The sequence below is a fragment of the Alosa pseudoharengus genome, unplaced genomic scaffold (assembly GCF_046254945.1).
Source record: "Alosa pseudoharengus isolate Yale_2024_CS ecotype anadromous, Long Island Sound unplaced genomic scaffold, YU_APseudo_1.1 YU_APseudo_1.1_scf_14, whole genome shotgun sequence".
In the NCBI taxonomy this organism is placed as follows: Eukaryota; Metazoa; Chordata; class Actinopteri; order Clupeiformes; family Clupeidae; genus Alosa; species Alosa pseudoharengus.
In genome coordinates, this window is record NW_027468609.1 from 6,125,838 (window position 1) to 6,138,935 (window position 13,098).

At 48.5% G+C, this 13,098-nt stretch overlaps 1 protein-coding gene across 2 annotated transcripts in view; it reads right to left on the minus strand.

Moving 5' to 3' along the window:
- LOC143122753 (multiple epidermal growth factor-like domains protein 9) overlaps nt 1-13,098 on the minus strand; it is a 70,512-nt gene that overhangs the window by 5,429 nt on the left and 51,985 nt on the right. Inside the window, exon 4 of one of the 2 annotated variants that reach the window (XM_076283605.1) lies at nt 11,716-11,865. The exons of the other annotated variant lie outside the window; for it this stretch is intronic. Coding sequence (XP_076139720.1) covers nt 11,716-11,865 — 150 coding nt within the window. The remainder of the gene's footprint in view (nt 1-11,715; nt 11,866-13,098) is intronic. 2 annotated transcript variants of the gene reach the window in all.

Sequence of the window (13,098 nt, forward strand, 5' to 3'; positions counted from 1 at the left end):
TCCAAGACACATGCGCAAGCCCAAAGGGTCTGGAGGGGTGGCATGTCTCGAGCCTAAGTGATCTCTCTGGCCTGGGATGCATGCCTATCGGAGCCCTAATCTAATGGGGAGAGGGATTTAGTGCCGCAATCTAAATGTCAAGCCCCAGACATCCATCTCGAGGTGACTGATACAGTGGACGTGAAAAATCCTTAACAGGATTGCTTTTGCCATCGATCCTATTCAGACTCCCTCTTTCCCCCTTACTCCCTCACTCAGTCAGACTCTCTCTCTCTCTCTCTCTCTCTCTCTCTAGCGATACGTTTTTGTTGTATGCTAATCACAGCAGCTGTATTAGATAAACTATACAATGTACTGCGCATGGAATGCATGATGTTGCACGTGAACGTTGCATGTCTGCAAATTGAAAACCTGGTCCAGATAGGCAGAAAAAAAACCATGAATGGAGTCTTAATAGGCACCAGGCTTTTTGTGCACGCAAGATAAACATTCATTATAGCAAGGCAAAGACTTATTTCTGACTTGCTTTCTTTATAAGGGAAATGTGGAAAATATGGGGGGAGAGAGAGAGAGAGAGAGAGAGAGAGAGAGAGAGAGAGAGAGAGAGAGAATGAATGGCAGAAAGTAAGATATGGTGAGTAGGAGATCAAAAGCGAAAGAGGGAGGTGGGAGGTTTAGTGGCTGGCGTTAATGTCATTCCTCAGTGAGGGCTCCTTGAGAAGCCAGGGTGGGTGGGTGGCTTTTAGTAACAGTGGTAATCTCACTGTCCGACACAAGCAGCAGCCAGTAACCAACACTAACTGGCAGTGAATCAGGGAGCCGGTTGGCACACACAAGCAGGCGGGGACTCAGCTGAACACACACACACACACACACACACACACGCGCACACACACGCGCACACACACGCCACGAGTGAGCGCGCGCGCACGCACACACAAACACACACACACACGCCACGAGCGCGCGCGCACACACACACACACGCCACGCCACGCCACGAGTGAGCACACACACACACACACGCACGCACACACACACACACACACACACACACACGCCACGCCACGAGTAAGCGCGTGCGCACACACACACACACACACACACACTTTCACTGCCAGCTAAATATGAAACGCATATATCAAAGCAAAACAAAGTGTGTGTGTGAACAGATCCTCCACACACACTTTTCCCAGGTAAGAGTGTGGATAATGACCATCATGACAAAGTTGACCGCAGGAGGAGAGGAGAGACTGGGCAGGGACTGGGCTTCACTCAGACGGCTGCCTTGGCCCTTCTATCTGAAAAAACAAATTCCACTCTCTAGGACCCTAAAGCATTCAGTAAAGCAGCTGGTTTCATGGGCTTCACCTCCCCACAGAATTTTAGTGCAGCCAGTTACAGGATGCCTGGCTGACTGAATGAAAGTGTTGCCGAGTAACGTTGCTGTTGGTGTTGATATTCCGTTGTTAGGTTCACAGTTCCAGAGGACAGCTGGAGGCAAAGACAATGTTGACGCCTATTTACTGCTTATCTCAAAATCAAATCGCCAGGAAGTCCTGGTAAATCATCAACTCAAAAAGGCAGGTGGGAACATTGCCATCTTCCCATGATACACCTGTGGGAGCGGCTTGTCCAGTTTCTGTATTGTATGCCCACACACGTACCTCCCCGACTCACCCATACAAACACACAAGCGTGTACACATACACACAATGACAACGGCAGATAAAGCTTCTAAGAAACGGAACAATAATACAATACAGCTACAGATACACAGCTATAGACTTGATTTGATAGACTATAGATTTACAGGACACTTACAACACACACACACACACACACACACACACACACACACACACACACACACACACACACACAGATAGAGACCTCAGTTGCCCTGCACAAACACAGGCATATCCAAAAACATGACAATGTGTGTGTGTATGCGTGCCTTTATGAAATGTTGCCTGAGGACACTTCACAATGACATAGTTGGCGCTGCAGCCATAACAGATAAAAGAAGAGCTCTCTTTCTCTCTCAGCACCACTCCACATGCTCCTGCTACACCTGCTGTCACCTGTCGCTCTCTGCACTTCCTTCTCTTCAAGGAAATCTGATGACTCACTCGCTTTGCGGAACTGTCTATCTGTGGGTGAATGGTGGAAACACTAGCACAACCACACACATGGAGAAAGAATGCACTTGTTCCTGTTTGATGATTTGGCAGTTCTCACCTTCTTGTCTGATGACATCACATGGGACATGCGACACGGCAAAAAAGTGTGCCAGGAAAGAGTTTCAAGCAAATGAGCCACATATGATCTCACAGCGGCTTCCAATAACAACAGTTGGAATGTGGCCAGTTTCCATACTGTTTACATGAAATGTTTCAAATGACCTCACCCAGAGCTGTAGCTCATAAACATGAGATAGTGGTAAAGGATGTTATATTTAAGCAATAAGCCCCGAGAGGCCGTAGGTTACACTGATTTTATAGCAGTTATGGGGCATTGTTATAGGCATGATGCACAAGCTGTTGTAAAATCAGTGTAACCTACGGACTCGAGTGGCTTATTGCTTTTCTAAAACGGTTACTACATATCTGACAAGATTTCATAAAATAAAGACACAGCAACGAGAAATGTAACGATTTATTCATAGATAATCATTCTTCCGCCAATAAATATATTTCCTCTATTAGAATGGTTGCCCAGCAACGTCGAGACTCAGCTACTCCCAACTTATAAGTTGTGGTAGCAAATGCGGTCAAGGTGTATGTTTATGCTGCATTTTACAAAGGCATCAAACACGATTCAGCCAATCACAATCAAGGACCGGAACTATCGGTTTTAATTCTAAAACTGATAGTTCCGGTCCTTGATTGTGATTGGTTGAATCGCTGAAACTATAGGACTATTTTTATATAGCTTGAATGGTTGTTATATCTGTAACTGAGTTAGGCAAAATTCTATCCTTTAAACGGTGATGCTTGTGTAAATGCTTTGGAGGTTTTACTATATTGTCAGCCATCCAGGCACTTACTGAGAATGCTCTAAATTTAGGTGATTTAAGATCATTATGTTTCTTCCTCTGGATCCTCAAACATATCTTCTCCATATTACTCAGAGTTCCAACTGTACGTGTGTGTGTGCGCGCATGTGTGTTTCTGGGTAAGAGAGAGACAGAGAGAGAGAGATACTCATCTCACAAAGATTTCTCTTTCTCTGACTGAACTCCACCTAAATCAGTGTTCCTCTGTCACCACAGCCAGCCTCCACTCAGGGCCATGAACCTTTGACCCTGGTGACCTCTCACACCTCTGCTCCACCAGCTCATATTGGCTTGATCGGAATTCGAAGGATTCCAGAGCGAGTTCAGACAGCCCGTGAGCTGTTTTTTGAGTGTGTGTGCGTGTGTGTGTGTCTGTGTCTGTGTGTTGGGGTGGGGGTGGGGGGGGGGGTTGGCAATGTGAGGACAGGTTAAAGTTCAGGTGCTTCAGGCGAGCTCATAGCCACTGCTTTCACTTAGTAGGCTAAACCCTACGGTTCTATTTACTTTGTCATTACAACAAGTAGATACCTGAATGTCTAGGTGAAACAGCAGCACAAGCAAACACATTTTACACAGGCACGTCCGTCTACTCTACTGTATGCATATATCATATCATATATTTGTCTAATATCGATTCAAGTAAACGCATGTGAGACTATTAGGTCATACAGAACATGAAGGACACAACTGAGGTGCTGAAAAAATAAGTTTGTGCCAAAGAACTGGGACATGACTTGAACATAACAATGGAGTTACAGTTGGATGGGGGAGGGGGAGGGTGAACAGAGCTCTGGGAGAACAGAGCCTTCAAAGGACCACACACAAACAATGGACAGAGCCCTGAGTCTTATGGACATGACCAACTGACTGGCTACTGTTGGGCCACAAAAAAAGGGTCTCTTACTTTGCATAGTCCAGTCTTCCAGCACCCTTTCAAAATTTTTTTGGCTAATTGGCTAATGGTACTAAGTTCAATGACGCCACGTCAGAAAGAAAGCCTGTCCTCACTTCCTCTGCCAAACACTCTCTCTCCCCCAACATGAGGCCAGTGTGAATACGCCGCTCACCCGTGACAGATGTCATTTTCTGACGATGCAATCAATCGTGCGGCAGGCCGCTCACGGGTCAGCTTTTGTTCTTGTGCAACACGCAACTGTCAGGACAATGGGCCCGAAAGACAATGAGCCGAAAAAAAATCACAATAAAGACGCCTACTTCTTAGAGTTGGAGATGGGGGGGCATTAAATCTCCCTCACACAACCTACTTAATTCATCTCGTATGTGATATGACAACAACAGCATCAGCGGCGGCAGCATTCATGGGCTCCTGACTAATGCGTGAGACGGTCCTGCAGCAGCAGTGTGCTAATGTACAGACCGTCTATCCTAATGAGCCGCTTGTGTCTAACATTAGCAACATTAGCGGCAACCCCGCTGAGTGTTCACAATCTATGGGATTGCCACTGGGATAGCCTGCGCGCCTGTCTGTCGTCTCAGATGGTAAATACATTAGCCATTAAAGCATGACACTGAAGAGCCTGATGACGCCGCGGGCCTAAAACAAACAAACAAACAAACAAACAAAGAGCTGGTTTTCATATTCAAAGATGATGCAGATAGGCTGTGGTGTGAGGATGAAGGAGTGTGGGAAGGCAAACGTGTGTGTGTGTGTGTGTGTGTGTGTGTGTGTGTGTGTGTGTGTGTGTGTGTGTGTGTGTGTGTGTGTGTGTTTGTGTGTGTGAGAGAGAGAGTGAGTGAGAGAGAAGGGGTAAAAAGATACCCTGGGTCTGTCTGGTGTGTACCCCCCCCCCCCCCCCCCCCCCAAGACACCCATTAGTATGGGGACACAGATACAGTAATATTCCTCAACACACACACGCACACGCACACACACGCACAGAGCTGCCGTCTGGCCTGTAAGTGCTTGTCGTTTGCCTGCCAGGCTCTTTATGAATGATGGGCTCTCATTAAGGGTTGAGGCGGGGCTTGAGGAAGGGGATTTAATATGTGTGACCCACATTCTGTCCCCTGTGCAAACAGTCTGGAGATAGAGAGCTATGGCTGCCGCCGCCACCACCACCACCTGGTCTCAATGACCCCCACGATAAAGCCATCACACAAGCTCACCCCGGTTTAACCAGCCAGATAAACCTGAATCCAGACAATTACTCTCCCTGCAAGACTATTCAAAAAAGAATCTCAAAAGAGCTGAGAAGAGTGCAGAGGGGACAAAAAAAGAGAAAAAGAAATCTCTCCGGGTTTCAAGCTGACATTGAATTAAATGATTTCCTACACAGAGCACAAGAGATGTATTAAACTATGAAGATAGTTCTGTATCTGGATGATCAGTCGGCGCTGAATAATATGTTTCTTTATCTCTAGGCCTGACAAAAGGCCCCTCTGGTAGGACTTGAATAGAGCTGAAAGGATCCTGGCCTACTGGACTACTGAGACGTGCCTCTCCATGTCAGGGTCATGCCATATCGGCGTGTGTAACCTTTACACCAGAGCAAGACAGACTATAGGCTTATTTGACAAGTAAAATATGGATAGAGCTAGTGTCACAGCCTGGGCGCTGCTATGCTATACGATACGATAGGGCAGAGAGTTCACTTCTTATTTGGATACTGTGAGACTGACCTGACACAAGCCTCGCACACATCAGGTCAGGTATTCAGGTGTATTGTGGGAGTCCTGTCAGAGACTACTCACCATATGGTGTGCAGGGAGACACCGTTTAACATTCACATTTAGTGATTTATTTAGCTTGAGTGTCTCTCTGAAGACACTTACAGCAGCAGTGTGCAGACTAATGACTAATGAAGGCATACCATTATCTGGGCTTGTTCTCCCAAGATTACAGCGTGAGACTTGTAATGATTACCTCAGCATGGTGTACCTAGACATTGGAATTCATGACCTCATGAGTCTTGGAGAAAAGTTAGACAGAAACTATTTTGTTTTTGTTTTTTTTAGAGCAAAAAAACTAAATGTGCCCGAACCTGACTGTTGTGTGTCTCTAGAACCTTGGTGTCCTGTGTCAGGCGTGTTAGATAGATGATGGCTGTTTGATGAGGTGGAGGAATGCTATGCTAATGGGGCGCCTGAGAGGCATGCATATGCGGTGGTGCGGTGGCAGCGCTGGGTAACTGATGGGGCCTCTTACCTCCACTGCTCTCTCAGCCTCTCCCCCGAGGGGCCTGACAGTGTCCCCCCTGTGCCCCAATCCCCCCCCCCCCACCCACCCCATCCCGGGACTGCCATAGCCACCGCGGGGACAGGGGAGCTAGTGGGAGCCGAGGTGTTGATGAGAAACGAGGAATTAATTTAACACTTGTGGGATCCTTGTTGCGTGCTCATCATGTTTGCGTGTGTCAACAGAGTAAGGGGATGGTTTGTGTGTATTTGTGTGTGTGTGTGTGTGTGTGTGTGTGTGTGTGTGTGTGTGTGTGTGTGTGTGTGTGGGGGGGTAATGAGTGGGGGTAGCTGGTGAAGTGAGAGGGGGGCAGGATTTTGGGGGCAGGACAGCCAATGGCTGATGGGGTTCCTGATGTCACGGTCCAGTCGCTTTTAATTAATGTGCTTTAGCTGTGAGGGCGTTCGCAGCTTTGCATCAGAGATGCAACACCCTGTCCATCCCCAGCCAGACACAGCGCTGCATCACACTGATTCATGACACCACAAATGAGCATCACACACACACACACAGACACACACAGACACACACAAACAACACGAAAGGATGATGATGCTCTGAAGCTGTATGAATATACAGTTGAAGTCTGACCTCTCATCTCTCCTTACAGCTTCCTTTCATTCTGACTGACTGTTCTCCCTCTACACAACATTCTGACTGACTGTTCTCCCTCTACACACCATTCTGACTGACTGTTCTCCCTCTACACAACATTCTGACTGACTGTTCTCCCTCTACACAACATTCTTCCTCCGCACTTTCACTTACTGACACGCCATGATGCTATAAAGAATTCTACAACCCACTGTTCTCAACCCATCAGCAGTGCTCTCTATGAGGCACAGAGCGCCTCTCTTTGAGTGCTTTATTGGATTGTCCCTCACGCTGTGCCATTGGCTGTTCCCAGCCTGAGTGCCCACCCACTAGGTGACTGCAGTTCGGACTGGCACTGCTGAGTGCTCGCCTCTAGCGCCCGTCAATACCCCTCAGGAGCAGGTGTCTCGCCACCGTCTCTCTCTCCGCACATCCGCCCCCCCCCCCCCCCCACCACCGCGCACTGTCTGTGGGGCTGAAGATGGTAGACGACCCTCCCCCCATCCAGCACCCATGAGAAGAGCACGCTTATCTAGCCGCCGTCAAGCCACAACAAGAGCCAGAGCCACTGGAGTGGCAGAGGGTTGTCAGGAGGAGATTGTGCGCGATCCCGTGCCAAAGGAGGCACTCGAGCGAGACTGCGGAGGAAGTGGGCACTGGGGAGGAGGGGCCGGGGTTCTAAAAAGGGGGAGGCCGCTATGTGGTTGTCACACTCATTACGGACGAGCGGAGGGGGTAAACCAGCAACCCCACCTGGACCAGAATCTGGGAGCGCAGCCAGCCTTGATATGAGTAACAAGCACCCTCCCCTTCCCTCCCCTCCACACGCACGCACGCACGCACGCACACACGCACACACACACTTCTGCTTCCCCCACACATTAACTTAGGGAGAGCCCCCCCCCCCCCCCCCCCCACTAATGACTCACAGAAGTGAGATAAAGAGAACTCTTTCTAAAATAGCTAGTCAGAGAGAAATGGAAGGAGAGAAACAGACAGAGAGAGGGAGAAGGAGAGGGAGAGAGAGAGAGGGAGGGTGGCAGAGAGGGAGAACACTATAAAGAGAGGAGACCTAGGACAAACAAGCCACCCTGAAAGAGAGAAGAGGAGACAGACAGAGTTGAGTGCAGCCAGGATTCTGCAAAAACAACCCCAACACAATCGCTCATAACTAATGGGGTCAGAGCGTCCTGTCGAGTTGCCTGTTTATCATAACATAATCCCAAAGAGGGGGCCGGCCGAGCCCAGCCGAGGGCACAACTGACTCAGACTTTATTCAGACGTGAAGTCCTCTCCGGCTCACACAGGGCTTAGGCACAAGTCACGTCACTGAGTGGGGACAGTATCAAAGTGACTTTGCCCTGAGTCAAATGCAACTAAATGCAGCATAACTACCCTATACACAAGTACACACACACTTGTGTACAAACACATCCACACAGACAAGACTAACACATACATATACAGTAGATACACATGCCTATGCACACTTACATCAGCACAGATACACACACACACACACACACACACACACACACACACACACACACACACACACACACACACACACACACACACACACACACACACACACACACACACACACACACACACACACACACACACACACACACACACACACACACACACACACAAATGTCTGCTTGACTCTCACCATCCATCTGCTGAGTTCTGAGGCCTGTCAGTCTGAACCCAATCAGTGGCAGTGCCACAGTACATGTAGGTGCTGCCGGGTGTGTCCCCCCCCCCCCCCTTGTCACACACACACACCATATTAGCACTACACACAGCAACCAGCGTGATCCCCTCTCCCAACGGTTGCCACAGCAACCATGCTCGCTTGCACCCGTCCTCATTGTCATGGTGAATTCTGGCTGTCAGTCACTGCTCACGCTGTAAATCCGACAGCTGTGTTGAAACAGGGAAAGAGAGAAGAAATGGACAATATGGAGTGATGACTTACGAGGGGAAAGCAAAATAAAGAAAAAGACAGAACAAAAAAAAGGAAATGAGAGAAAGAAGAAACCAGTGAAGAAATCTAAACAAAAGAAAAACAGATAAGAGAATTAAAATAATGTGAAAAATGTCAGTCATTTTGATGAACAGCAGTGTGTGTATGTGCGTGTGTGTGTATGTGCGCGTGTGTGAGAATGTGTGTGTGTGTGTGTGTGTGTGTGCGTGTGATAGAGAGGGTTTATAAAGACCTCATCACACCTCTAGCGACGGACAGACAGGTGTACCCGAGTGAGACTGAAGCTCAATTAAGCTGTGTGATTCCGCACTCCCAGCCAGCTCCTGTAGCTCCACTCCATCACCTCCAACACTACCAGAGCCCTCCAAAAGCGCTCGCCCAAACTCTCTCTCTTCCCTCTTTCCCTCCCTTTCTCTCCATCTGTCCTTCTTCATCTAATTTTCTCACTTTCTTTCCCCCCTTCTCTCTATCTCTCCCCAACCTCCTCTCACTTCTCTCCCCTCCCTTTCCCTCCTTCTCTCCCTCTGTCATTCTTCATCCCCCCCCCTCTCTCTCACCTGCTCTCCCACCTTTCCTCCAATCTTGGTCACATCACATCTCTTTGAGGAGTCCATCAGAGGAGAGATGGTTGACCTTCACTCTAAAAGATTACAGACATATTTCACAGTCCCAGACATACTGTATAGACCGCTTCTCTAGGGACTCACCCTATGGCCCCACCTTCCCTGAGTGTTACCTGGAGAAGGGAATTCACTCAGTCCTACATGACTTACATGGCAGAGAACGAGGACTCAGCTGAGATGCCAAACACATCAAGGTCAGAAGTAGACCCCTTTACTTTAAAGAGCCTCTGAGCATGGACTCCTCTTCAGGTTCATTAAAATGAGAGTGCGGAAGATTTAAAAAAAAAAAAAAAAAAAGTTTCACAACACTTCAAGATACAGAGTGATTCCCCAGGGACTGGGAGGGCTTGATGAGATTTTACGCCGAATGAATCTAAATGACTGTGAGCTCACAGACCATATAAAATGAAGGGAAAAAAAAGATGAAAAACATGGCACAGATAAACTGTCTTCCACCGTACAATCTAATTAATTGCATGACATCCTCACTCCTCACCCTCTTATCCACCCACACGCACGCACACGCACGCACGCACGCACGCACGCACGCACGCACGCACGCACACACACACACACAAGCAAATTAAGACAGAAATGTGAGCTTTTCCGTCTGCTACCAGAGTGCTACACTCTAATCTGCTCTCACTTACAGACAGTCCTCATTCATTTCTCTCACTTTCTCACATACACACACACACACACACATACACTCTCACTGACTTCATCTACACATAAAACCCAACTTATTAAAAACAGTCAGGGGAAATCAAAATTCAAATCAAGATGAGTATTACTGGAATCATCAAAAATAAACCCCCATAATTACACTGATGGTAAAAGAGTAAATCTGACCTTATCATCGCACACCTGATGCAAAGATTTCACAAAAACTCTAAGCAGCAAAGGAGTAGCTATTTGAGAGGGCCTGGACAGCTATGAGGCACGGCCAGGGAGTCGTCGCTTTCGTCTGTCATGAGCTCTCAGGATCTGGGCTGCCTCGCCTCCGGACTACAGTGTGCTCTGTTACCATAACAGGGTCTGACCGGGCCAATGCAAACACGCAGGAACAATATTACCTCATACGCAGAGCCCTTTCTGACGGGCAGACTATTGCACTTTCTGAAAGGTTAGCCAAGGGAAAGACAAACAGAGTTCCGCTGGGGCTTCGTGTAACATGAGTGCACAAGTTCAGGTAGGTTTGGTGTTTTAAAGTGTTGCAACTTGCAAAGATGATGCATGATTAGACGTAACTTGGACGTACATTGAGCGTACATGCTGACCCCCCCCCCCCACACACACACACACACACGTTCACCCGCAGACTTTCCACCTGTCAATGAGTGTGTTATCAGTGCTACCACATGACCATAGAAATGCTGGCGTCAGCAGACACACCCAGAAGCGAGAGAGATAGAGGGAGAGATAGAGGGAGAGACAGAGGGAGAGATAGAGGGAGAGAAATGGAGAGACGGTCAACAAGACAGGGACAGAACACAAGGCACAGGCCAAACCCCAGAAAAAGAAAAACAACTATTGATTTTTCCTATAGCCAAAACCAAGAGGACCAAAATGTTCCAAAAGAGAGGGTTGACAGGTCCACCCACACAGACAGATGAAGAAAGAAAGACACAGACAGAGAGGAGAAAAAGAGAAGTAGAATCCCTTTTTATTCCTTCCTTCTTTCGTTTTCACTCACACACAGACACACACACTGAAACATCTGCAAGCATAGCCTATACACACACACAGACACACACACTGAAATAATAATAACAAACCTCAAAAGTGCCGTCTGCAAACTTCTGACTAGCTCCCCCTACCTCACACCACCACTTTATCCCCACTAAAAGAAAAACACACAGCAGCTCTCCTCAGCCACTGGATTCCCAGAGTGGAGGACGCAGGGTGGCGAGCGGGCAAAGCCAGAGACCCAGCGAGCGTTACGTAAAAAGCCGACACGTCACTCCCACACACTGAGCAAAGGGGCTCTCTGCCTCCAGACCAGACCCTGGCACGGAGTAGAGGGACCAGGGGGAGCTGACAGAGGCAGAGAGGGGGAGGGGTGGTGGGGTGGTGGTGGTGGAAGTTAACCTAGTTCCCAGGCTGGGAGAGCTGAGAGAGAGAGAGAGAGAGAGAGAGAACTGTGGTCTTTCCACCAAGGCTAGGCTAGGCTAAGCTAGGCTAGGCTAAGCTAAAGACTGGAGGTAACTGGCTCAAAGGTTTACAGGAGGAGGTGGGGGACAAGACTCACCGAGGTGACAGCTGCCTGTGGAGGTGACGCTGGAGCAGGGGCAGGGAGTGCAGAGGTCTGTGAGCGGCGAGCCGGGCGTCCGGTAGAAATTATACTTGCATTCCTCACAGGCGGGGCCTTTGGTGTTGCCCTGGCAGTTGACGCAGATGCCTGAGAGGAAAGAGAGTGAGAGAGACTGTGTGAGTGAGTGTGTGTGTGTGTGTGTGTGTGAGCGAGAGAGAGAGGGAAGTGGTGTGTGTGTGTGTGTGTGTGTGTAAACACTGGTGAGGTCTGATTGACGGAACGCTAGCCCAGTGAGTACAGGCCAGAGGGGAGGAGAGAGGGGGGGGGACTGAACAGGGGGCAGCTCTCTTGTGAAGTAATGAAAACAAACAGTGTAGGCCGGCAGAAGGGGAGGGACAAAGCAGTTAATGGGGGAAAAACCATACAAACACACACACACACGCACACACGCACACACACACACACACATACACAGTACACACACACACACACACGCACACATACACAGAACACACACACACACAGGCAAATGCCAGACTGCATAGAGAACTGCAAGTGCTAACAAGTGCTTTGTGGCTTGGGTGATCAGAGCAGCAGGAAGGAATGTGGGGAGAGTGAGTGGGCGGTGGAACAGACTGAACACATGCTCTCCTGATTAGAGCCTGATAAAACATTACACTGGTGGAGCAACAATGGCATTGCATAACGGAACATCAAAGATGCTCCACAGTCAATTCTGAAACATATTGCAACCGGATAGAGATATAAAACATGTGCACAGACGATTAAACATCTGAAGATGTAGTTACGATTGGCAGTGGGTTTGATTAGAGTCTTTGTGGTACGTGGATTAATGGTGGGAGTTGAATAGAAATCAAATCCTGGCTGTATCAAGACCTTTATGCGTTCTTCATGCACACAAACCTTCCATTTTGACCTAAAAAAAGAAGCTGGGTGAAGATCTAGAATCTAGATCAGCGTTCCATCTCTTGGGCACATTATAATCGGGGCGAATCAAGCTGGGGAGGAAATTAGGCTAAGCAATTAAAGACACACACACACACACACACACACACACACACACGTAAAACACAACCACAGAAGATGCACCTGGACACAAAGCGGGCCTCCTGAATGCAGGTCCGGGTCGGCCTGGATAAGAGGGCCAGGCCAGCTCAGCATAAAAAGCTTGAAGAGGACGGCTGTGTGTGATGTGGCTGGTGTGTGTTCTAGTGAATGAAGCGGAGCGTGTCTGTGATTCATTATGTGTTCTGCCGCGGCACTGGAGGAGAGGGGGCCGTGATTATTTAGGTGATAATTGAGCGGCTGGCGCAGGATGAGACGGAGGAGCTCAGAGGCCCCACCACCACCACCGCCTCC